Genomic DNA, 26,556 nt, shown 5'->3' with positions numbered 1-26,556 from the left:
ATGCTAAGAAAACACAAAATGAAGTCATATATTTTTCCTTGCAAACTTTGGTATCATTCCATTCCCTGAGAAAAAAGTCAGTTATTCCCTAAAGACTCAGGTTCTGTGAACTGATTTTTTTTTTTGCTAGGGGCTTTACGTCGCACCGACACAGATAGGTCTTATGGCGACGATGGGATAGGAAAGGCCTAGGAGTTGGAAGGAAGCGGCCGTGGCCTTAATTAAGGTACAGCCCCAGCATTTGCCTGGTGTGAAAATGGGAAACCACGGAAAACCATTTTCAGGGCTGCTGATAGTGGGATTCGAACCTACTATCTCCCGGATGCAAGCTCACAGCCGCGCGTCTCTATGCGCACGGCTGTGAACTAATTGAAATGTTACTTATTTCTTGTTGAAAAAGTAATTATTAATTATAACTGAGTACAATTTTTCTCAGTGGAACTGTAACTGAGCATGATTACTTTTATTCTATACTTTTTCCATCACTGCTTACAGAAATTATGGTCTCTTCTATGGTGGGTCAATCTCTCTTAAGATTACTTCATTAGTCTGTTATATCAATAAGGATTTCAGCCTTATTAAAATATATTCTACGTGTATGTACATAGAAGAGATGAAAACAAAAACAGTTGGTATTAAAATTCATGGGAAACAGGTGCACTGTGCACAATCTACAGATGATATTGTAAAAGTTGATGACAGTGCAAAGGAAATTAATAGAACACCGACTGTATTGGCAGAAAACCTCTTGAACTGGAATCTCAAAATCTATATATAAAATAAGAGTTTTTTTCTGTATAATGCTCAGAATTTAAAAAGAATGGTATTTCTATATTGGCCTTGTCAATAGTAACAAGAAAATACACTTCCGCATTTTCCGTCACCTCTGTCTATATGTATGTGCATCACGAGAAAATGGCTGAAGAGAATTTAATGAAAATCAGTATCTAAAGTTGGAGAAAGAGGCACTACAATCTAGGCTATAAATAATTTTATTCACATTGAGTGAAATGGTAGTTTAGGGGAAGGCCTAAAATGAAATTATCCAATATCTATGTTATTAGTGGTCCTATTGAAAAATACTACATAACTAAACTTATATAGAATTAACTTTCTGATCATTTATGTCTTATACACTTTTATCGCATCATCTATGATGAGAGAGATATTTTTAAAAAATTGTTGCTATATCCATATCAGTGCTGAGCCATGAGAAAATGGATGAACAGAATTTTATGAAAATCGATATGTGAAGTTGGAGAATAAAGCACTAGAGTCTAGGCTATAAAAAACTTTATTCACACTGGATGAAATGGTAGTTCAGGGGAAGGCACCTAAAATTTTAATTTTTAAGTACATATGTTGTTATGCAATATAATAAAATCTTATTCACAGCGTGTGCGTGATCCCATCTGGAATTCTGCATGAAATGTAGAACTGCATAGTGGAGCATGGGTACACCAGCTAGTAAATACTAAGACGACAAAGATATTTGTTTTAAGCAAGACTACCCAAAGATCTGAGGCTCAAATTAAGCTTGGCAATTCAAAAAATGAATGATGCAATTGCCAGTGACAACAGAATTATCCATGAGGTGAAGAAAAAAATAGCCATGGCTAAGAAAGCCTTCCAATGCAAAAAAGATTTGCTAAGCAGTAAGGACATAAACATGGAAACAAGGAACGCATTTGCGAAGAGTTTTGTCTGATGTATAGAAGTGAAAGGTGAACACTAGGGAAACTCGAGAGACAGACTGGACACAGAAAAAACGTAACACCAGCTTCTCCAAGAAACAGATTAAAAAAGAAGCATCATAATAGAGATTGAAAGAAGTACAACAAAGACTGTGGGTCACATTTTTTGACACGATGGCAACAGAGATGGTGATGATGATGATGATGATGATGATGATGATGATGATGATGATGATGATGATTGTTGTCGTTTAAAGGGGCCTAACATCTAGGTCGTCGGCCCCTAGTGGTACAAAATGAGATGAAATATAATGACAATTTGAAAGTACAAAACTCGTCCACTGACCAGAATTCAAAACATAATGATGAAGAATGAATGGATGAATATGATTTTAAAATAATCAGTGGATCCAGCTCACAATATTGAAAGTTAGAAATATTTCCAAAATTAATCCATTGACTAGAATTTTTTTTTAAAGATGATGAACAATGATTGAAAAAAACCCACAACCTGTTTTCCAGTCACTGACCAGGTCAGGGATGTAATGAATGAATCATATATATAGGCTATTAGTACGATGGGGTCGCCACTCCCAAAGTGATTTAGTAATGACTGATAGATGCTATGAAATGAGAATGGAGAGTGTTGCTGAAATGAAAGATGACAGGGAAAACCTGAGTACCCGAAGAAAAACCTGTCCCGCCTCCACTTTGTCCAGCACAAATCTCACATGGAGTGACCGGGATTTGAATCACGGTATCCAGCAGTAGAGGCCAACGTGCTGCCATCTGAGCCACGGAGGATCTATGAGCAATGATTATGAACTTTTAAAAAAATCAGTGGGTTTGACCCGCAATGACCCACCTTCCCAGAAACTATCTTAAAACAATAATATACACTGACCAAGCGGCTGCTTCCGAAGCACAATCCTGAATCGATGATGCTTGTTGTCTAAAGGGGTCCAAAATCCAGGTCATCGGCCCCTCATAATGGTACTTATCGCTAGGAAAGTAAAAACCATGGTATTCTCATGTAGCAGTACCAATCATGAGTAACGTAGACTTACGGTGTTCCACACATTGTGGTACTACTCACAGGTCGTGTCATATGCACAGGTAACGCAAACCTATAGTGTTCCTCACATTATGGCACCACTTATAGGCAACGCAAACCCATGGTGTTCCTCACATAGGTGTACTAATCACAGGGATTTGTACTATCCCGTGGTGTTCCTCACATAGTGGTACTAATCACAGGCAATGCAGACCCACGGCGTCGCTCATATAGTGGTACTAATCACAGGCAATGCAGACCCACAGCATCGCTCATATAGTGGTATTAATCATAGGCAACACCCAGACCCGTGGTACTTCTCACAACGGTACTAATCACAGGCAACATAAGCCCATGCTGTTCTGCATGTAGTGGTACTAATCACGGGTACTGTAAAACCCATGCAGATTCACCCCGTGTTGCTACTAATCACAAACCTATTGTGTACCTAACATAGTGGTACTACTTGCAAGTAAAGGTGACCCATGGTGTTCCTCGCATAATGGTACTAATTACAAGTAGTCTCATGGTTCTAATTCAATCATCCCTTGGTCACCCCTTTTAGTCACCTCTTACGACAGGCAGGGGATACCGTGGGTATATTCTTCGTCTGCATTCCCAATCAACAGGGGGTGGCAACAGAGAAAGAGGACAATCAAGAGAGTCCCATTTCAAAATCTTCGCCACCAAAATGATCTGCGGCTCTTGTTGAGAGCTAAAGCAGACTGCTCAGGAAAGACTCTGGTTGCAGCGACAAGGGTTAGGCTTTAGAGCATGAATTAATTTATTTTAACCGTTAAAGATTCCTCAAACTATAACATTTCACTCACCGGCGTCTGTTGATTCCATAAAAGAGAGCATCAGAAAGTAACATCCCTAAATTAGTAATATCCTTTTCCATTAAAATATTCTCACATGAAATTTTGATTACAAAGATCACATTTCAATTTTAAAATATTATAAAAAGTAACCAATTTGTTCAAACTGAAAAAAATAATTCTCACCAATGTCTGAATTAATTTAAGGCACTGATGAAGACTAATGATATGAACTGAGAGGTTTAGGAAAAAAAACCTATTAATTGCATATGTATGGGAAGAATGGAATAGAGATTTTAAAAAAAGGAAAGGAAGAATCTTGATAATAAAAGGAAATGTACAAAATTGGTAAGAAGAAAACTTGGGAAGAATTTACACAAAAGATGGAAACAGATGGAGCTGGCAGTAAAAGAATGCTGTATGGATTTATATGAAGTAATTGAAAAGGAGTTTATGCAAAGCTGTTGAAAGAGGAAGGTGGAAAGTTGATAACACAGTCAGAAGAAATAAAGAGAAAATGGAAAGGGTATTTTGATAAACGGCTGAATGTGAGAAATTGTGCAGAGGAGATGGTAGTAAGACTGTGTGATGACTCAACAGTAGATGATATAACAATGTCAGAGGTGGAATTATTAGTTCATAAAATAAAAAAAGATGGGAAAGGCACCAGGGATGGATGAAATTAATGTGAAAATGATAAAAACTGCTGGATATGTTTTACTAAAATGGTGAACAGATTTTTAAAATGCATATGAAAACAGAAAAATGTTACAGAAAACTGGGGAGAAGGAACAATAATACTGGTGTTAAGAAGGGGGACAAGAAAGTATGCAATGACTACAGAGGAATCACACACTTACCAGAAGAGGCAAAAATACTGGAAAGGAAATTGGAGAGGAGAATGAGAAGAATGTTAGGAGAGTTGCAAGATGAACAGTATGGCTTTAGAAGTGGAAGATATAGAGTGGACGCAATCTTCAGCATGGGGCAATTAATGGAAAAGAATTGGGTATGGAAAGGATCTTGTCATGACATTCATAGATCTAACAAAGGCATACAGTAGTGTTTCCAGGGAGAAGGTTTGGGAACCCATGGTCAAAAAGAGACTGGATACGCAAACTGTAGAAATGATGCAAACTATATACAACAACAACGTCAGCAGTGTATGGACTCCAGTTGGAAAGATGGAATGATTTAGAAATGAAACTGGACTAAGACAGGGAGAATGCCATCATCTCTTCTGTTTCTAATGGTCATGGACAAAATTGTAAAAAATAAAATAAAAATGGAAGCATATGGAAACAGGGGGATGAAGTTACTACTAGTTGTAGACAATATTGTGGTCTAGAGAATGAACAGCAAGAAGAACAGCTTGATGCACTGAATGAGAAAATTGAGAAGTGCAGGACCATGGTTCTATGAAGAGGAAAAGGACAAATGAAAGGCATTTTGAAAATTGGTCGGTAAAGCCTTAAAATTGATGATAGTTTCAAATACCTAGGGAGTGAATTAATGCAGAATACAAGGCTGGACATGGAGATTAGCAAGAGGGTGCAACAGGGCAATGCATTCTACCAGAGTGTAAGAAACCTTGTCTGGGATAAGGAAGCACCAAGGATGTATAAAGAGACCCAGACAATAACAAGTAGGGAGGAGAGTAGAATTCAAGCCAGGGAAATTAAATACCTAAGAAATATGATAGGAAAGACAAGGGAAGACAGACTGAGAAATGAAGTTGTGAGAAAGGAGGTCAGAATGGAAAACCTAAATGAGAGAATTGATGGGAGTAAACTGAGATGGTTTGGACATGTAAAGAGGATGGGTGAGGAAAGAATACCAAAACAGATGATGGAGATGGGAAAGAGAATGATAGGGAGACCTAGAACAAGATGGATCGATTCAATAAAGAGGAGTGCAAGGAGGAAAAACCTGGACAGGGACAAAATAATGGAAGAGGAATGGTGGAAGGAGAGAGGAAGATGGAGAAGTGCCATAAATGCCCTGACCTGGCAGGAGCTGGATGGAGGGAAAGGGGAATGATGTTTTATCCAAGAAAAAAAAAAAAAATTCCTAGAAATTTCAGCATTTCTGTTCATCTATTGGAAGAACAGTAAAAATTTGTTAGAAGGCTATTGGAAGATCAAGTCTAACAACCACGAATATTGTATACAAGACAAAGAACAAAAATAACATTTAACCATCTACTAAAAACCTTTCTTGCCAAAAAAACTGTTTACAATATTTTAAAATTATTAGAAAAGTCTTAACACTCTAAAAATGAATTTAAGTGTTACAAAATATTAAAAATGTTCATGCATTGTAAATTGGAATCTATTTGTCTATCTTTCAATACTTTCCTTAACAATGCTACCAATATTCGAATGTATGTTCAGTCTTCAGCCCTAAGGCTGGTTGGATCCGCAACAGCTTTGCCATCAGCTGTCATAGATATCCTAGGCATCACTGAAGAGGCGTACTAGGGAAATGAGGAGTGAGGTAGTTTCCCGTTGCTTTCCTCACTGAGCCAGACGTTGCTATTACACATCAGTCTGCCAAGCCCACTGAAATGCATGCACCGACTGACCCTATGAGCAACATTTTCATACCATTCATAGCAAGGACTGGCTGTACAAGGAATGGCATTACTAACATTGCTCATACCTCAGTCACTTTCATATTGTCAAAGCCAAGAATAAGACAGAGACAGGTCAATGAAAGTAACAAAATTGCTCTAGCCCATACCAGAAGACATAGCACACTGTAAACACGACGTCCTGCCAGCAAGGCATAATATTCTAATAGCATTTTTAAAATTTAAATTTACATCATAATGCTGGAAATGGAAAAATATACGTACCGTTGTCCAAGCTGGATAGTTGTTGGTGGTAAGGAATTTCTGTGCCCTTTTCATGGCTTCAACCTTCTCTTCTTTGGTACAACCCTTGCCAATCCAGACGTAAATTCCTGAAGTTACTGTATCCAGAATGAAACAGTCCTGCAAGAGAGTAATTAGATCATGTAGCAATACACCACTTTTGATATTTTGTTCAGTCTAATCAGTTTTGATAGAACTTGACTCAAAGCATTACTTAAGCTTTATGACCAGTATAATCAATTTTAAAAAATAATGGAGATTCTGCAGATCACCACTAAATTTCATGTGTTTTATAATGTGTATATTCTAGGTGCCAAGTTACCTAAAGAGTTTACGAGTAATAAATACTATCAAACTGTTCTATGTGAATTTCTAGACACAAAATTTTCTGTATGTGTGTCACTTTTGAATGTTTTGGCAAAATCATGTTTTTAAATTATCTGTAAAAACAAATCATCTGTGTAAGTTTGTTTCTTACACACTACCAAATATCCTACAACGGGCTGCAAGAACTTTTCAATAAATTAAATTTTATTTCTCTCTCAAGTACTGTCTTCTGTAGATGTCTGGTTAACTGTGTGTCACTTTTGAATGTTTTGGCAAAATCATGTTTTTAAATTATCTGTAAAAACAAATCATAAAATACCTGAATCTGTGTAAGTTTGTTTCTTACACACTACCAAATATCCTACAACAGGCTGCAAGAACTTTTCAAGAAATTAAATTTTATTTCTCTCTCAAGTACTGTCTTCTGTAGATGTCTGTTTAACAGGATCATCGAACAAACATTATTATCTTCAATATATCATCTTTATTGGGCCGGCTATGTCGTCTGCCTAATGCACACCTTCCAAAGCAAGCTATGTATTCTCAATTGAAGGATGGACAATGTAACCTGGTGTAACCTGGGAAAACTGTAAAAATTGAACAAGGATGTCCTAAATCTAATACAAATAAGAGCCAAATTGACATCGGCAGCTGGAAATATGTAGCAGCTGATTGGCTGATGTGGTGACATATTGTCCATGATGGTCTGCACCATTTTGAACAACAATGACAAAGGCACAAGTCCGACACAAAGAGATCTTAGTAAAGTAAATCAGAGGAAATTACTGCCATCTTTACAAAAGCAAGGAGTTTTAGTAGATTGGCTGTGTTAGCATTGTTGCAAAACAAGTGGCTCTTGATTTTGTCCTGTCGGTCATCCAAGGACCCATACTGATTCTTTCGGAAGAATCATTCTACTAGCCGGTGGTCTAGGTCTTCAAGTTCTAAGTCCAACAGAAGTCCTGGTTGTCACAAGATATGTTGTATCAATCTACTTCTGGTCAAATTTTGCCTAATCTTTCTCTCCTTTCACCAGGCCTATTTGAGTAACTCTTCATTTGTGATCCCAGTCTATTCATTTTATCTCCAACATCCTACCATAACAGTCCACAGTTAAAATTGAAATAATAAATAAAGAGGTTCAACCTATTCAATACAAAAGAATAAGAAATGCAGTGATTACATTCTTATTTAATAATAAGTAGAAGTGGTACCGGTTTCAACCCTAGTCCAGGTCACCATCAGCTGATTAAAACATGAAAAACAATGCATAGGAAAAAGAAAATAAAAGATCAAGTTCACTCCGAATCAGTAGAAGAGGCGATATAAAAATGACGGGGGGTAGACACTGTAAAATTCAGAAGAAGTAAATTGTAAGTCACTTAAAAGAAACAGTGCATAATTTTCTGAACGGCAGTATGGCACACGCAGTGTTAGGCAAAGTCTTATAATGTTTATGAAAAGCAGAGAACGGTTAAATGAGCTAGCTTGTATACACTGTCAGGCACAAAGTCATAACACAATCAAACACATATGAAGATCCATAATCTTTAAATAACAGTCCATTTCAAAGATTTCCATCCTCTTTCTTAATGCACCAGGTATTAGTCATGTTTCACCTCCATACAGTGTCATGTTCCAAACAAAAAACCTCCAACATCTTTTTAATATGCATATCTACAAGGTGTATCAGAACTATAAAAATAAAAAAATAAATAAAAAATGGTGCAATCGGATTGGAAGAGAAAATTTTTCTTTTCGAGAAAATCAGGGTACTTTGTTACTAACGAGCGCGCGATTCAAATTGGCGAACTCGTCGTATTTTGCTATGCCAGAGAGCCAGCCAGTACCTGTTGCTGTAGGTCAGAGGAGGGAAGGGAATGGAGTGGGAAGTAGGAAGAGGGAGACAGAGGTAATGCTCGGTGAAAATGCACAACTTTCTCCTTCATTTCATATAGTCTCTTTCCAGCCCCAGTAGGCAGTGTACAGTTCGTTCTGCACAAAATGACTACTATGCGAACCCCGTAGAAAGAGAAGATGAACCTGTACCAAAAATACAGGCAGCTTTCCAGGTCATTTGTGACACACCACACTTCCTGAACAGAGTCCAAAGGTCACTACTATACCGTTGTCAGCTGTGCATCGAAGTAGGAGGTGGGGGGGCATATTGAACATCTACTCTAATCAAACCATTGGATGTATTGCTTCCTTTGTTCAGTATTTCATTCCATTTACAACGTTGTGAGTGAAGGAACACACAATCGTGGGGCAGCAGCATTGCTTCTAAGCATGTTAAATAATAAAGAACGTTAGTGTGATCAACTGACAAGTGTTTCTTAATTATAGTGTGTTCATGTAGTGTGTGTGCAGTTATGGCTGTTCTTAACATAACACAAAGAGCATCCCTAATTATTTTGTCGGTATAGTTCTGGTACAACCTGTATGTTTGAGGTGAGCATAATATTTCTTAAGTAAAGGCTATCCTTGCCTCAGCTAATCACTGTTTTGACTTTTGTACCCTCACTTTGTTTTTGTTCATAAATGCTCATTGAAGAGAGTAACACACATCCCATAAGCAACATCCATTTACCCAATTGTAATTTAAATGATCAATGGTAACCTAATAAGGAAAATAAATTACAGTTCTACAGTTAAATATACAATAATCTATACTAATATTATAAAGAGAAAAATTAGTATATTTGTTTGTAATGGATAGACTCAAAAACTGCTGAACCAATTTTAAAAATTACTTCACCTATAGAAATCTACATTGCCAGTAACATGGGCTGTATTTTATTTTTAAAACAATTCAAGGGGGGGGAGGCGAGGGGGGGAGATATAAAAATACAAAAAATAATAGGCGAATTCGAATTTGTCGTACAAGGACGAGACAAAGCTCATTTTAAGCCCCTTGACGCAAAGAACAAAAATCGGTGAGCCCTACGGGCCCGAGAACCAACCGTTATGGAGATATTGGCACCACACTACCCCTGCTCTAGGAATCGAATAAAGAAATGAGCTGCCGTAACCATGTCAACGTCAGCTCCAGTATTCTTACAGCAGCGAAATTATCTGCAATATATCACAAAAACCTAACATGTTACAGATATGAAAATTGGTATTTGGAATCTCCTTTAAAAATAAAAGAACAAAATATTTTGTTTTAAGAAAATCCACTTAAGGGGTGAGGCCGGGGGGTGAAAAGAAGTGAGGACGGAGTTGAATTCTTTATATGAGGATACATATATCTCAGAAACTGAAGATGTTACAGACGTTAAAACCGGTATTACAATAAAAACAAATGGTTAATTTAACTTCTTGCCTGTCAAAGAGTCCTACTTTTTGATGTAAACTTCCATATTTGAAGGAATTTTTTTATTTATTTTAAATTTGAAGTACATGTTTAAACAAATCAATGCAAATTTTGATAAATTATGTATAATATTTAATCCATACCTGGTTAATTTTCAGTTATTGAGATGAATACTTCTGCCATGTTTGGTTATTCTGCTACCCGAGTAACAATATTCATCTCCTCCTTTTAAGACTTCATTTCCTAATCTGAAATCTTCTGCATTACTCGGCTATATGAATGATAACATCCTGATTGTTTTTGCTATGAAACTATCCATCAAAATGTGGTCTACTACTAATTAAAATTAAAAAACATTCAATAATTACTATATTTCTGCATACTTTTTACAAATACCTCTCTCCCTCTCAGCTTATGTTCAAATGCCTCGATTGAAAATTGTGAATCTGTTCCTTCTTCTGTCCTCCTTCCTTCCTGCCTATGATAGTATATCTTCACTTCAAACTGCATTTCATTCCAATTCTTCTTTACCTTGCAATCATCAGCCTTGCTTATCCTGGTTCTTCAATTCCTTCATAGCAGCTCAGTCTACTTCACAGACTTGTTAATTCCCATTATGTTATTTCTGTTAATTTAGTTGCACATTAATTTGATAGCAAGTCCATGCAAAAATTATATTATAGAAAAAAAATGTTATTTACAGAATTTATACATTTTATACTTAAAAGAAAAAAAAAAAAAACGTTTTTAGTGTGTTTTCTTCCCAAATAGTTCCAACTATATTGTTATAAAGTACTCCTTGTTTCATTTGTTTTTTTTTGTTTTTTTACAAGATTAAGCTGATAGTTTGTACATGCAAATTAATATACAGATTAATTTTCTTTAACTTGTCCATGCATAAGATCTGCATACAGGTAGATATATTTAAAGGCAGGAGGATCTTTTAATCTTATCTCAGCAGACCAATACTGTTTATTTGTATACATTTCCATTCGTTCACCAGCCATGGACCCTATTTGAATGAATCACAGACTAAGCAGCCCAGGCACTTCCTACGTACAGTTTCTTTAAGTTCTTCCGACACTATGTATTCACTCTACTGCGTCCATAAATACACTACGATAACATTGTACGATTTGAAGCCTTTAATATCACTGTAGCACAATAATGGGAGACATGAATAATGCACATGTTGGAACAGACAGACAGGGAAAAGAAGAGATAATTGGCCCCTATAGTTATGGTAATTTGGCAATAGATTTTTGTAGAAGGAATGGATTAATTGTTGGCATTACGTTGTTTAGAAAAAAGAACTCACAAAAAATAACTAAATATAGTTGAGGAGATAGAAAGACAAAGACAATGATTGATCTTATTCTGGTGGAGAAGGAGGAACGTAGACAACTGGAAGATGTGACAGGAATGCCAAGAGCAGATTTCGAAGGAGACCATAAAGTGGTGTTAGTCAAATTAAGACCTGGTAGAATAATGAAGTTAATAGAAAAAAGGGAAAGAAAAATAAAGGGATGGAAGTTAGAAGAGAAAGAAATAAGGGAAAAGTTTCAAGAGGATCTGAAGAAAGAAATTCCCAAAGATAACAGTGTGGAAGAGGAATGGACATGTTTCAGAAATGGTTTTGTAAAGTGTGCAGTAAACACTTCTGGAAGACTATCAAGGAGGAAAAAGGAAAAGCAGACTCCTTGGTGGAACAGCAGGGTAAAGTAAGCAGTTAAAGAGAAACAAATGGCTTGGTGGAAGTGGATAGGCAGCAATAGTACAGAGAATTGGCAGAAATATAAAGAAGCCAAAAAGGTATGTAAGAAAATAGTACAAGAAGAGTAACGGAAGAGCTGGGAAAGTTTCACAGAAACTTTACAGAAGAATATAAAGGGACGTAAAATTTTGTATGGTTTGGCGAAGAATAGTTTACAAAATAGGGAAGATACAAAATTAGTAAAAACTGAAACAGGGCAGATATTGACGCAAAGATATGACATACTAAAAAGATGGGAAGAATACTTCTCAGAATTGCTAAATATTAAATACAGTGAATTGGTAAATGAGAAGGAGTAAGAAAAAACAATGGGGAAAGAAGAACAAGAAAAGGAGATATCGATGTTAGAAATAGAGGAAGCCCTACAAAAGATGAAGACCAGTAAAGCAGCAGGAGTGGATGAGGTAACTACGGAAATGATAAAAGCAGCAGGACCAACAGGGCTACAGTGGCTGTATAGATTATGCAGAATAATTTGGAGGAAGAAAGATATCCCAGAAGAGTGGGGAAAGGGTTTAATTTTCCTGACATTTAAGAAAGGTGACAAAAAGGAATGTAATAACTACACCCTTATTGCCCATGTAGCTAAGATATATGAGAGAGTATTGGAAGGAAGACTGAGGAGGAAGCTGGAAGAAGAAATGGAAGAAGAACAGTATGGTTTTAGGAAAGAGTGATCAACGTTTGACCTGATCTTTACATTAAGACATATGATGGACAAAAGATCTGTGTTTAGAAAAGACATAGTGATGAGATTTATTGACATTGAGAAAGCTTATGACAGTGTGCCCAGAAAGTTGGTATGGGGCACATTAAGGAAAAAGCAAGTTAACAGAGTGGAAGTGCAAATGATAAAAGCTATGTACAAAAATTGTGTTAGTAGTGTGAAGACCAGTATAGGAAAAACAAGATGGTTTAAAGTTGAAACTGGTCTCTGGCAGGGAAGTTTACTATCCCCCATACTATTCATCATAGTCATGGATGAAATTCATAAGAACATTAAACAGAAATTGGGAAAACAGGCAACAAAAGCCATGTTGTTTGCAGATGATATAGTGATATAGGGTGAGGATGAAACGGAAGTGCAAAAACAAGTAGATGTATGGAATCAAGAGATAGAAAAATTTGGGATGAAAGTAAGCACAGAGAAAAGTAAAACAATAGTGATGACAAGGGGAAGGAAGTAATGAAGAGGAAAGATAAAACTGAATGGTAAAATTCTGGAAGTGGTTAAAAGTTTCAAGTACTTGGGAAGTGTACTCCCTATAAATACCCCTGTTCGAGTTCTAGTCACGGCTGCTGACGTTCTCCATTCTTGAACAGTTCCAGCCTTGGGAGTAAAGGTTGACGCTACACCAGGACGACTAAACCAAACAAGTTTTTTTATAAATCGGCCTGGATTATTTTATGGTCAATGTTCAGAAATCTACTTTGGCAGAGAAGTGTATTGAATTTAGAATTCAAAAATGTAAGAGTATTACAGGTAGTATTGTTAACGGAGATTTTAATAAGATTGTTAGGAGTTGTTATGTTGATTATTTGTGTATTAATTGGGGTGGCTTTCCTTACTTTATTAGAGCGGAAGGTTTTAGGTTATATTCAAATTCGTAAAGGGCCCAATAAAGTAGGGTATTTCATGGACTCCACGTCATTATTGGAACTACCTTCCTATTACTTAGTGATCACAGAAGATGGAAAGATAACCGAGGAAAATGAGAAAAGAATACAAGCAAACAGCTTCTACCTGAGTGTAAGGGGTATTTTGGGGAACCAAGATGTCCCGAAGAAATGTAAGAAAGTATTACATTCAACCTATTATGAATCTATACTAACCTATCCAGCTAGATTGTGGACTACAACAAAACAAGAGGAGTAGAATACAGGCAGTGGAGATGAAATTCCTAAGAGGTATCGAGGGCAAGACCAGAAAGGATAGAATTAGAATGATGGGATAAGGAAAAGGACAGGAATCTTGAAACTTCAAGACAGGATAGAAACAACAAAGCTAAAGTGGTATGGGCATATGATGAGAATGGGAGAAGAGAGAGTGCCAAAAAAAAACTTTTCAGAGAAGTAAACAGGAAAGAGACCATGAGGAAGACCCCGAAAGAGGTGAACAGATTCAGTGTGGGAGTGCACAGAGAAGAGTGGTGGAGAGACAGGCAGCGATGGAGGACCTTGATTCACAACCCGACCCAGAAGCTGGAAACGGGAAATGAAGATGATGATGAATATCACTGTAGAAAACAGGCAAAGGAAAACTGGATGTGCAATGGCTTTCAAGGGACAACATTAATTTGAACAGGGTGGTCTATAGCTGGAGAACTAAGCATGTTTGAAGACATTTTGATTTAGTGCAGATTCCTTTAGAGGTAGACCAAATTTTATCAGTCTGGTCTAAACCTTGTGGCTCATTAGTAATGGATATGTAACTCTACTCTATCTATTGCAGAGTCAAGTAGATGAGAATTCAAAAGAAAGAATTACAAGAGCAGTTTTCTTACAAAACAAACTAGTGTCCATCTCCTGAGTTTAAGGGTTGAATCAGATGCCCTATATTTATTTTGTCCATATATTTAGATTAGGCTACATAGATTATATATATGTTTTAAAAGATAAAAACAGATTCATAAAACTTATTACATCATAAATAAAACATACAAAAATAACAAATCTTTCTTTACCATTAGACCAGGAAGGGAATTCAATTGTAAGATGTTTAACCGCCAATGCTTTCAGCACCAAAATAATCAAAAACTTACCTATCAAGAACAAATTTATCTACTAGTATGTGCTTTCTTTTGGAAAGGGAGATTTATTTGAATGAAAAGCCAAATTTTGTTACAGTAACTAGGAAATATATAAGCAAAGATTGAGCACACTGAGAAGCTTAAAGCAGATTATTACTCTACCCTCTGCTAACCAAGATTGAAGCCAAAAATGTTGAATCCGTGTTTTTCTTTTGTGTTATTCTTATCCACACATGCTTACACGGTAAGTTGCTGCTGTCCATATGTTTCCTATACATTTCACTTTCTTCTTATCTAAGCATTTATAAAAGTGAGCAAGCCATGTTGCTAGAATAAACAGGCCATTCTGAAAGCCATTCTAGACTTCAAATAAATCTAATGCAAGGATATTAACTGGCTATCTGAGAAGAAAAGAGCTAACTGGAATATAAGACTACATTGGGAGGGTGGGCGTTACTGGAGAGGGAGGGAAACAGCCAAAAATCAATAGTTATGGAGGAAGATTTGTGAGGAATCATGCAGTATTTTGGGCCTCTTTGTGACAATTTTTAACCTTTCCTTAATGCAAGAAAAAACTTTGTAGCCTTAAACACACCAGTAAAACTGGTGTCAGTAAATAAAACAAAGTTATTCCAGAGTTCTGACCAAATATCACCAGGGATCTTTTACATGCCAACACCGTATGACATGGAGTGTCAAATGGACTTTCTCCCACCCTTCAAAAAAAAAAAAAAAAAAAAAAAGACATCTGCCAGGTTTGAACCTGCAGTCTTCAGATACGGAGGCAAAGATTCTACCACTGATTCACAAAGGGAGACATTAAGAAGCAGAAGGACAAAGTGGACAAAGATGCACTTAAAAGAGATCTACTGCTAAATACATTCTTATATCAATTGTCTAGGTGAAGAAGAGTTACCACAGCATAAAGGCCAATAGATACCATCCCAAAAATGCACTGAAATAAAAGACCACCATCAAGCAAAACAAATAAAATTAGTTATTATAGCTAGCATTCTTGTTAAAATATGCAGTAAAAAATTTGACTTTCATACCTGACCACCAAATTCCTGTAGTAATAGAAACAGGTTTGAATTAGTTCATGCTTTTTTATGTGCAAAAATATTCTACAAACTCAATGTCATAAAAAAGTGAAAAATATCTATGTTACTTAGCTAATAAACACTCCATGCGTCAGCAGATAAACAAAACCATGTAATAAATTATTCAGCAACACAATCTGATCATCTTGTATTTTCTCATTTAGTAATAGTAGATCCTATTTGTGTTTCTGAAATTAATACATCTTGTGTACAACTGATTTGAAGCTTGTTGGCATGTAGTGAAGTGCTGTATATTGCCAGTGCTGCATTATAGTAGCACAGGTGGACACCTGTGCAGATGCACTGTGAAATAGAGTCTGCAATGGAGGAGGGTGGGAAAGGAGTTGGTGCGGGCAAGACAGGCTGTTCTAAGGATAGAGGTGTTAGGTGCACTCTCACTACTGATGGACATAGGCTGCAGCCCTCCATCTTGTTGATCCGCCAAAGACCAATGGCTCTCGATCCGAGAAGCGTAAAGGGATTATTCAATAAATTATGGCTACCTTTACATGCAAGTGATTCTTTTCAGTATTAAAATTAAATAAACTAAGGTTGTAAGCAGGCATTTGAGATGAAAATTTAGTCTGTAACACATTCATTTGCACCTGACTTCAAGAAGATTGTTTACTCTTGAAAACAAGACTAGTTAAAAGGAAAACAGCCATTTATATTTTGTGTATTAGCAAACATGTACTAGGTTTTTTTTGTTGTTGTTGTTGTGTAAAAGTAGATGTACATTTGAATCATCAGTAAAAATTGTTCTAACACTTCCTTTTCATGATTAACAAACCACTAAAACCACTCACAATAAACAATCCTCTTCTGTGCGTCCACCAACTTCAATTCCTTAATGACAAAAAATTTATATGGATAAAGATTTAGTTTCTTTCTTGCTGCTCTATGCTCTGTGAAAAAAGATACGTCAGTCTGCTGTGCCAATTTCCGCATGGGTGTAGATAGATTTTTAAGGAGCCTGTTTGAAATACCCAAAAGTTTCTCTTTCATTAAAATAGATGGTCTACCACTCTTTGGAGCATTGAATAAGGCACTGAAGCTATGAAATGTACTTATTAAAACTTGCACGGTATCATGATGTGGTAGAACTGTTCACAAAATCTTTTCACTGTGTCCATGTATATGTCATCTTCCGGAAAACCCACTCCACTAAAAAAGTTTGCTCCTCAGCAGTAAGCATCTTAAGTCTCACACTCTATTGACAACCTTCCCCGACCTTCTCTTTAACAGCATTGCATCCCACTTGGGTTGTCTGGAGCATTGCCAACACAAGCAGTATCTACGCCAGGCAAGCTTACTGCGAAAACTCATTTCTAATCCACTGTATTTCCAATCATTTCAAACTAGCCATATAATAATTTTGTGTGGCTATTTCTAGCCGAGTGCAGCCCTTGTAAGGCAGACCCTCCGATGAGGGTGGGCGGCATCTGCCATGTGTAGGGAACTGCGTGCTACACTGGTGGAGGATGGTGTTATGTGTGGTGTGAGTTGCAAAGATGTTGGTGACAGCACAAACACCCAGCCCCTGAGCCATTGGAATTAACCAATGAAGGTTAAAATCCTCAACTCGGCTGGGAATCGAATCCGGGACCCTCTGAACTGAAGATCAGTAGGCTGACCATATCTAGCCATATTAAATAAAAGTAAAATGTTGCATGAGAAGACCAGATCTGTGCGCTGAACAATTATTTTCACAATGCACAACATAAACTCACTTCTAAATTATCTGTATTTTTATACTACTTACCGTTGATACCAGCATATTCTGGTGGAGAGGTTTCTGGCCCACCTTTTCCATTTCCATGTCCCCACTGGCATCACTTACTTTGTATAAAGTTACGACAGACTGAAAAGGAAAAAAAAATGAAAAAGAATGGTTATACAAAATCTTCTATTTCAGACACTTGACATACAGTGCATACAACATACCAAAATTTCAGTCTTGATGTCAAAAGTGAAGGCTGATATTATCCAAACTCAATGGGGATTAGAAAGAAATGATTTTAGGACTGAGTTTGTTGAGACAGTCCATCTGTGTGAAGACTAGTGTATGAAGACTGGAATATTGTCCTTGTCCTTTTATGTTTTCATGTTTATCTCCTCTTCTCTTTCTGTCACACCTTCTTCCTGTACTGACCTTTCACTAAGTTAATTCCATGCTCTTATTCTATACATGACCATCTGCTATCATTAGGTTCTCCTGAATAATAGATTATTGTTTTGCTTATAATGTATATGCTGAAGTGGTTTGTTTAGAAGAGTTTTAGGGAGGTACATTCAGAGAAATGGGGTAGAGTAAGGAGCAATAAGAAGAGTATAGGGAGCTGGAAGTCTAGGAAGGATGACAAAGTTGTTAGTGTTACAGAAGTATTGTAAAGAAAGGAATAGAATTAAGTAATTTAAATAGAGTTATTTACCAGATATTGTAATAGGTGTTGAATCATGGCTGAGTGATATTATGGATGCAGACATTTTTTCACTAAACTGAAGTGTTTCTATAAATGTTACGTTCTTCAATCTGTCAAAACTAATTCAGGATAAAATTTAATTGAATTATATTGTTTTATTGTTTATATTGTTTTCCAAACCTTTATTGCATCACAGCTGCAGCACAAACACACATCTCATTTTCTTCTTAGGTACTTTTAAAATGTTATTTTACCCTGAATTAGTTTTGACAAATTGAAGATCCTAAAAGTTATAGATTACCTGAGTTGAAACTGAAAATAAATGGCTTCGACCCTAATAAACTGGAGTGTAATCTACGAAAAAGTTAAGGATGAGAAACATGAAATTCTAGATGTAAGGCTCACCTGTAACAATAACAGGAACTTTGGTTTTTTGGAGGGTACCAACATAGAAGGGAATAGAATTATTTGATAAGGTAATCAGCTATATGGGGAACAACAGAGGAAGGAGCGTTATTATAGCGGGTGATCTCAATTTACTAAATGTTTACTGGGAAGGAAGTGCAAATGACAGGACCAACAAATGGTGAATACGCTAATCTGGGAAGGACAGCTGACTATCGGAAAGTGATGGAACCGACTAGAGGGGAAAATATTCTAGACATAGTGCTGATGAAAACAGATGAGTTCTACACAGAAATTGAAGTGATAAATGTTAAAAATAGTTACGAAGCTATTTTTGTCGTAGTTAAAAAAAAAGTGATAGAAAGGAAGACTGTAAACTTAGGACTATTAGGCAATACCATATGATTGATAAGAGAGTAATTATGATCAGTGGAAAATGGTCAATAAAAATGTAACCACCCATGGAATAGGTTTAAAGCAACAGTTGACAAGTGAGAAAACAAATATGTGCCTTTATAGGTGGTATGGAAAGGTGAAAACCCATTATATTATAACAGAAATAAAGAGATTAAGAAAAGAGTTGCAGGTTAGAGAGAAATAATTATGAATGATTGTAGAAGTAAGGAGAGATTGAAGGAATTTGAATTGAATTTAACTAAAAGTCAGCTAAAGATAACATGAGCCTGGTGTGAAAATGGGAAACCGCAGAAAACCATCTTCAGGGTTGCTGACAGTGGGATTCAAACCCACCATCTCCTGAATGCAAGCTCACGGCCATACAACCCTAACTGTATGGCCAACTTGCTTGGTATTAGGGGCTGTAGTAGGGATGTAAAGGAGAGGCAATTTCCGACAAAAGAGTAGTGTTATGAAAATGTTGCAATCTTTGGGCTGGGAAGACTTGGCAGTAAGAAGAGGAGCTATTCAACTAAGCGGTACGTTCTGAGCTGTCAGTGGTGAGATGACGTGGAATGACATTAGTAGACGAATAAGCTTAAGCGGAGTTTTTAAAGGTAGGAAAATGAAGAAAGTTGTAATTTAAGGGGACAAATTGGGACAATTATTCATTTATAGGAAGAAAGAAAAAGGGATCGGAATAATTTATCGAGGGAAATGTTTCATGCATTTCCAAATTCGTTGAAATCATTTAACAAGAGACTAGGTAAACAATTGATAGGGAGCCTGCCACTGGAGCACTGCCCTAAATGCAGATCAAGATTGATTGATTGATTGATTGATTGATTGATTGATTGATTGATTGATTGATTGATTGATTGATTGATTGATTGATTGATTGATTGATTGATTGATTGATTGATTGATTGATTGATTGATTGATTGATTGATTGATTGATTGATTGATTGATTGATTGATTGATTGATTGATTGATTGATTGATTGATTGATTGATTGATTGATTGATTGATTGATTGATTGATTGATTGATTGATTGATTGATTGATTGATTGATTGATTGATTGATTGATTGATTGATTGATTGATTGATTGATTGATTGATTGATTGATTGATTGATTGATTGATTGATTGATTGATTGATTGATTGATTGATTGATTGATTGATTGATTGATTGATTGATTGATTGATTGATTGATTGATTGATTGATTGATTGATTGATTGATTGATTGATTGATTGATTGATTGATTGATTGATTGATTGATTGATTGATTGATTGATTGATTGATTGATTGATTGATTGATTGATTGATTGATTGATTGATTGATTGATTGATTGATTGATTGATTGATTGATTGATTGATTGATTGATTGATTGATTGATTGATTGATTGATTGATTGATTGATTGATTGATTGATTGATTGATTGATTGATTGATTGATTGATTGATTGATTGATTGATTGATTGATTGATTGATTGATTGATTGATTGATTGATTGATTGATTGATTGATTGATTGAGGGTAGATTTCATTCAGGTATGTGTGGATTTTAAATTTCACCATTGGTCAGGGATGGTGAGCCTCTAGGGTGAAAGATATTCTGGTGCTAGTTGGGCGCAAGCCTACGTCCTGCCTCAGGAGTACCGAATCTCCTGGAGTTCTACGAGAACTCCATATCCTCATTCTTGATATGCTTCATGTACTTTGTTGACACTGCACCGGTAATTCTATCAGTCATGCGAATAGCAATTTAGTGGCCAATCTCAATTGTGCACAGTAATCGGGGTATTCCTAAAAGTTGCAAATTCCCGAACAAAAATAATTTCTCGTCCGAGGGTGAGAGACTTCCAAGATCTTCATAGCAATTGTGAAGAAGGTGAAATTGACTAAAGAGGTGACAGAACAATTCAAATAAAGTGGAGATACAAAAATGCTAGGCTCAATTGGTGTCTTGTGGTTACCGTGGTGACTAACTCCACAAATTCTAAACCCCATTTAATTATTTTAAAAACAGAGCTCATGAACTGAACACTTTTCATTCACAGCTTCTCCTGTTTCTCCAATTATCAGATACGACCTGACAGAACACATAATTTTAACAATTCTATTCATGTATGCATTGTGTTTATCTACTCATGGCAAATCCTCCAAAATATCTCCTTATATGTCCAAATCTTTATCTCTCTCACTTCACAACATAGCACACAACTTTCACAATACAATTATTGACAACTCTACAATTTCTCTGAATAAATGGTTTCCCTTACCTCTTGGTTCTTTTCAAAAGATTCGTCATCTCCTCCAGCAGATTCATCAGGAACATCACTAGGGGACCCAGAACCAAGTTCTTCAAAGAATTTGGCCACCTCAGCCTCGTTGCTGTAAGCGTCTGAAAAATAAATAAATAAATAAATAAATAAATAAATAAATAAATAAATAAATAAATAAATAAATAAATAAATAAATAAATAAATAAATGTTGTAAACTAAATTAAAAGACCACTAAGGTTTTCGAGAAAGGCGCCAAAGTTGAAAATGCGAAAGACGTCGACGGAGGAAAGAAATGAGCAATGCCGGCAACGAATGAAGGAACACTGGCCAAGATCTTTTTTTTGCTAGTTGCTTTACATCGCACCGACACAGATAGGTCTTACGGCGACAATGGGACTGGAAAGGGCTAGGAGTGGGAAGGAAGCGCCGTGGCCTTAATTAAGGTACAGCTCCAGCATTTGCCTGGTGTGAAAATGGGAAACCACGGAAAACCATTTTCAGGGCTGCCGACAGTGGGGTTCGAACCTACTATCTCCTGAACACTGGATACTGGCCACACTTAAGCAACTACAACTGGCCAAGATCAAAGCCCAGAGAACACAGTTGAAATAATGTGGTTCTTAGTAGGCTGATACAAACAAAGAAGAAAAAGAAGAAATAGTGTAACAGCTTAATTTTTTTTAAATGCATCTTCAATCCTAAGCCACCTTGGGAGTTTTGTTTTTGGAACTTTAGACATTCTGTTTATCAATACCATGAACTTGTGAAAAAACTTAAGTACAGGGCAAATGTACGTACATTGAAAGTACTCAATATAGGCAAGCGTAACTTATTTTTTTAAATTGAAAAAAATGCTCAAAAAATAAAATTATATCAGGATAATATGGTGAATTCCATTACAGTAAATAATGATATCTAATAACACAGTCTTCTTTCATTCCACAGAACTGTTTCTCATATCCTAAAACTTTTCTTTTTAACTCTGGGAGAAAGAATTCCTTCTTCATAAGCTTCCTTTTTTTTCAGCAAAAGATGACAATAAAATGTGCAGTTGCATAGTTTCTTAGCTTTTATTAATAATAATAATAATAATAATAATAATAATAATAATAATAATAATAATAATAATAATAATAATAATAATAATAATAACCTCAAAAACGCAAACATAACTTCAACAGACATTCTAGAAAGAGACATCTTTAGATGCAAAGTAAACAATTGGGAAGCTACATCAGAGCAACCACAACAAAAACAGTACAGATGAAAGTGGTCGGTAGAACGAAAACCAACAAGAAGAACCCACAGAAGAAATGATTGAGTTATTTGCTTACCATCTTCCAATACTGGAAGAATTTAATAATAATAATAATAATAATAATAATAATAATAATAATAATAATAATAATAATAATAATAATAATAATAATAATAATAATAATAATAATAATAATAATAAAAGTAATAATTTAACAACCCACTGACTACTCTTATGATTTTGATGCCTTAATGATCATGGCCACCAAGCAGGCTTACCCCTCTGTTGCAGAGTGGTAGTCGATTTTTGAAGGACGGTGAAGAAGTCCATTCATTATCCTATGTTGAACAAAGTCAGCAGAGAAAATACCTCTGGTGACATATTAAACTTAAAGTTAATTAAAACTCAGCAATAGTTTGCTTAATAATGTTTTAATTTCTCTGTAATGACAAAAACCATATGCCATTCAGGGTGTTGATTTTGACATTCTATTTTACTTTACCAAGTGGTAGAGAAACTCTCCAAAAATCCAACTCTTCTGGGTATGAACCTGTGATGTTGGGATCAGGATGTCAAACTTACCACTGGTCCACAGAGGGTCCTTTGATGATATTTTCCAACAGATTAGTTGAACTTTACTCCCATTTTCAAATTTACCAATGTTGTCATAAATATACATGTTCCATCATTAATAAAATAATACATCTGTGTCTTACCAATGACATATACTTTAGCTCTTCCAGCATGATCCTGATCTCTGATCTGATTGGCTGCACTAATGGCCTTCAGTCTCTCCGTCCTCTTGCTCTTCTGTCCAACGTACACATAAATTTCCTTGCCAACATCGAGGATGAAGCAGTCACCTTTGTTCATTGCAGACACATCAAGATTAATCTGCAACATGAAGAAATAAACTGTCTCACATATCATAGTCAACGTAAATTTGAGAAAGTAAAATACCTAGCGTGATCACTGATGACCTTATATACAGGGTGGTCAGAAACAATGTGAACCAGGTATATGTGTGTAAGATACAATAAATAATTTGAAAAAAGTGATGTGATATCTCGTGCTATTGTTAGTTATTTCTTTTCTTAGCTTCTGAAGTTAGCCAATCCAATTGCTTCACGATCAAATTCAAATGGGCTTAGCGAGGCAATGTTTGCTAAGTCTGCACGTGACTTCTGACTGGCTTGAGAGCCATGCCAAGAAATCAGCATCAAATACAAACACAGCGTGGGTTTCAGCTGGAGTCATCATAGCGCACTAGCTCAGAGAGCCGTGCAACAATCCCTCTCTTTTCTTCGATTGGTGCTCTCAAGCTAGTCTTAAATCATGTTCAGACTTAACAACACTGCCTTACAAAGCCTATTTGAATTCACCCGTGAAGCGATCCGATTGGCTAACTTCAGAAGCTAATAAAATGATAACGGCATGAAATATCGGATTAATTTTTTTGAATCATTTATTAGTATGACCACCCCTCTAACAATTACAGAGGTGCCAACCTTTGAAGTGGATTATCAGTAATCACCTTCCGCCCCCGAGAAGAATTTCGAGTCAAGTCCAAAGCATGCTCCTTCCTTGTCGACAATGACACCCCCTTTGTCCTTCCCTCTAGCAATCTATTCGAAAGTATACCATATTACACAATAACATGTGCACACAACCTGTCAGTTCTGTGATAGCTTGTTTCTCACGCAGCAGCTGCTTTTCAGCGTAGTTTTTCTTTAAGCATCCTTCCCACTGTGATGGTATTTTCGTCCTCTGAACCATAAGCGATTCCAGTGCTGATGTGCTTAATGTAGGCCTTACTTCTTTCCAGGTACACTTAACACAGCAAATACGACATTACTGAAGGATTTATAGTGGAGAAGGGCAGCGCCTGAGCTCCTTCATTCACAATGAATTTTACAGCGCTTCTGGGTAGCAAAGGAAGTCACGATCGAATAAGTATCGTTGCCGACTCACAAGCATTGAAACGAGAACGATTTAGGAGAAAGGCTAGAAAGGATTGAAAATTTTTCCTTTTATTTTTACCGTTCAAAATTATTTTTTCGTGATGTCTGCTTTTCCGTAATAATTTCCCCTTTGACCGTAATTCTGTAATCGTGAGGTGAAATCCATAATTATTACGGACAATCCTTAATAGTTGGCACCTCTGCAATTATATACCCAGTTTACGTTGTTTCTAACCATCCATAAGGAACAGAACATTTCTGGACTTCAGTATATTGAACGACCTTGGGAGTTGGGAGATGGCTCATCCTTCAGGTTTTAATTCCAGAACCTCGGTAAAAAAAATAAAATTGTTCCTTTAAGTGACCTATACCATTACAATAACTAATTGAATAGCCACATTCAAGTTATAATAAATTTGTACCCAGCTGCAATCTACACATTACAACATTCAAATAATGTGTCAGTAAAACTGATGAACAACAATGGACAGAAAGCCACAATTACGGACAGAACTGCTAATATAGTAATCTCCAAGTCTGATCACTACTGTGGGATCATAAAGTGCCATAAAAGTGCAAATGGTATTTGTTCAAAATCTAACTACACATGTCATATAGCTATGTAATGGTCCTGGATACATGCATATTAAATATGAAAGGATGGGGAAAGAAAATACAAGGACCAGAAGATTTCTTAGAAGGTAGGATAGACTTTAGTCTTCAAGATAAAGACCGAGTAAAGTTGTCATTAGAACTCCAGTACTGACAACTAATAAACAACTCATTGAAAGGGCCATGACTTTTACTTCCTTCAGAAGTACAGTTAAGAATTGTGTCCACACAGCTGAAATCAACTGTAGAATGAAAACAGCTGGAGAAACCTTTATAAAATATGTTTCTTACTTGTTGACAAAATTTTAGGCTGGACTTGAAAGAGAAGAACGTGAGATGCTCAAAATACGTGTTGAAGCAATGTTGGAGATAGTGGACAGAAGGGTGTGAATCTAATGAATCTAATGAAGAATGTCACTAAATAGGACGTCCTCTCAACCAGAAATGATAAGAGAAAATTAGAATATGAGTTTCATTTTTTAAGCACTACAGCAACATTCTCTTTTTCAAAGAAACAAAACATTTTGAAACCATTTTCTTTTCTTTGGATTCTGTGCACCTTAATACTTTTCCACATAGTCACCACCATTATTAAGACACTTGCCATAACAGGACACCAATTTTTGTATGCCTTGTTAGAATGTCGCCTGTGATGAAAACTATTTTTGTACTTCTTTGAGATCATAGTCATCAAAATGCTTGCCACCAAGAACTTATTCAGATGAAGGAAAAGACAGAAATCACTTGGCACCAAATCAGGTGTACAAGTAGGGTGTCATTGTTCCCCATCAAATGATGTGATGAGGTCCTGCGTTTGATTGGACGTGTGCGGTCCGGCATTGTCATGAAGCAAGAAGATTCTACGCCTTTTGTTCTGAAACATATAGCGTAGAGTTTGTACATAGAGTTGTTCAGTAGCCATCTTTGTTGACTGTTACATTCTGAGGCAAGAATTCAATGAGCAGAACACAGTGTCTGTCCCAGAAAATCATGCAAATGATCTTCTGGGTGGAAATTATCTGTTTGAATTTCTTCTTCATTGGTGATGTTGAATGCCTTCACGTGAAGGATTTCTGCTTTGATTTAGGAGTGGTGTGGGATACCTATGCACCGTCTCCTGTAACAGTGTGGTTTATTAACACATCACTTTCCTTGGCATATCATGTGAGAAAGGCCAATGCACTGCCCATTCATTTGGTCTTCTGTTCTGCAATGAGGTGTTTTAGCACCCACCATACATACAGTTCCCAAAACCCTCTGATCTGTCACAACATGGTAGAGAACTGACTTTGAACATTGTCAGAAAAACAGGAGTAACAAAACTGTGTACCATCCGTCCTAACAAACTTTTGCTACAACCGCACATACAAAATCATCTGCGATGACAGACTGTTGGCCACAACGTGAGACATCATGCACATGAGGAAAACCTTCATTGAACATTCAAACCCATTTCCTCACCATTGCAATAGTCACTGCACTGTCACCATACACC

General features: G+C 36.3%; 1 protein-coding gene across 2 annotated transcripts in view; it reads right to left on the bottom strand.

Moving 5' to 3' along the window:
• Positions 1-26,556, bottom strand: part of Gel (Gelsolin) — a 217,226-nt gene that overhangs the window by 36,592 nt on the left and 154,078 nt on the right. The window contains exons 7-11 of one of the 2 annotated variants that reach the window (XM_067157298.2): positions 23,205-23,382; positions 21,227-21,348; positions 17,471-17,569; positions 15,661-15,675; positions 6,424-6,561 (exon numbers count right to left, since the gene is read on the bottom strand). In XM_067157298.2, the coding sequence (XP_067013399.2) occupies positions 6,424-6,561; positions 15,661-15,675; positions 17,471-17,569; positions 21,227-21,348; positions 23,205-23,382 (552 nt within the window). The remainder of the gene's footprint in view (positions 1-6,423; positions 6,562-15,660; positions 15,676-17,470; positions 17,570-21,226; positions 21,349-23,204; positions 23,383-26,556) is intronic. The other variant, XM_067157299.2, reaches the window with a different exon arrangement.

The sequence above is a fragment of the Anabrus simplex genome, chromosome 13, assembly GCF_040414725.1.
Source record: "Anabrus simplex isolate iqAnaSimp1 chromosome 13, ASM4041472v1, whole genome shotgun sequence".
NCBI classification, from domain to species: Eukaryota; Metazoa; Arthropoda; class Insecta; order Orthoptera; family Tettigoniidae; genus Anabrus; species Anabrus simplex.
This window is presented reverse-complemented; position numbering and strand designations above follow the sequence as displayed.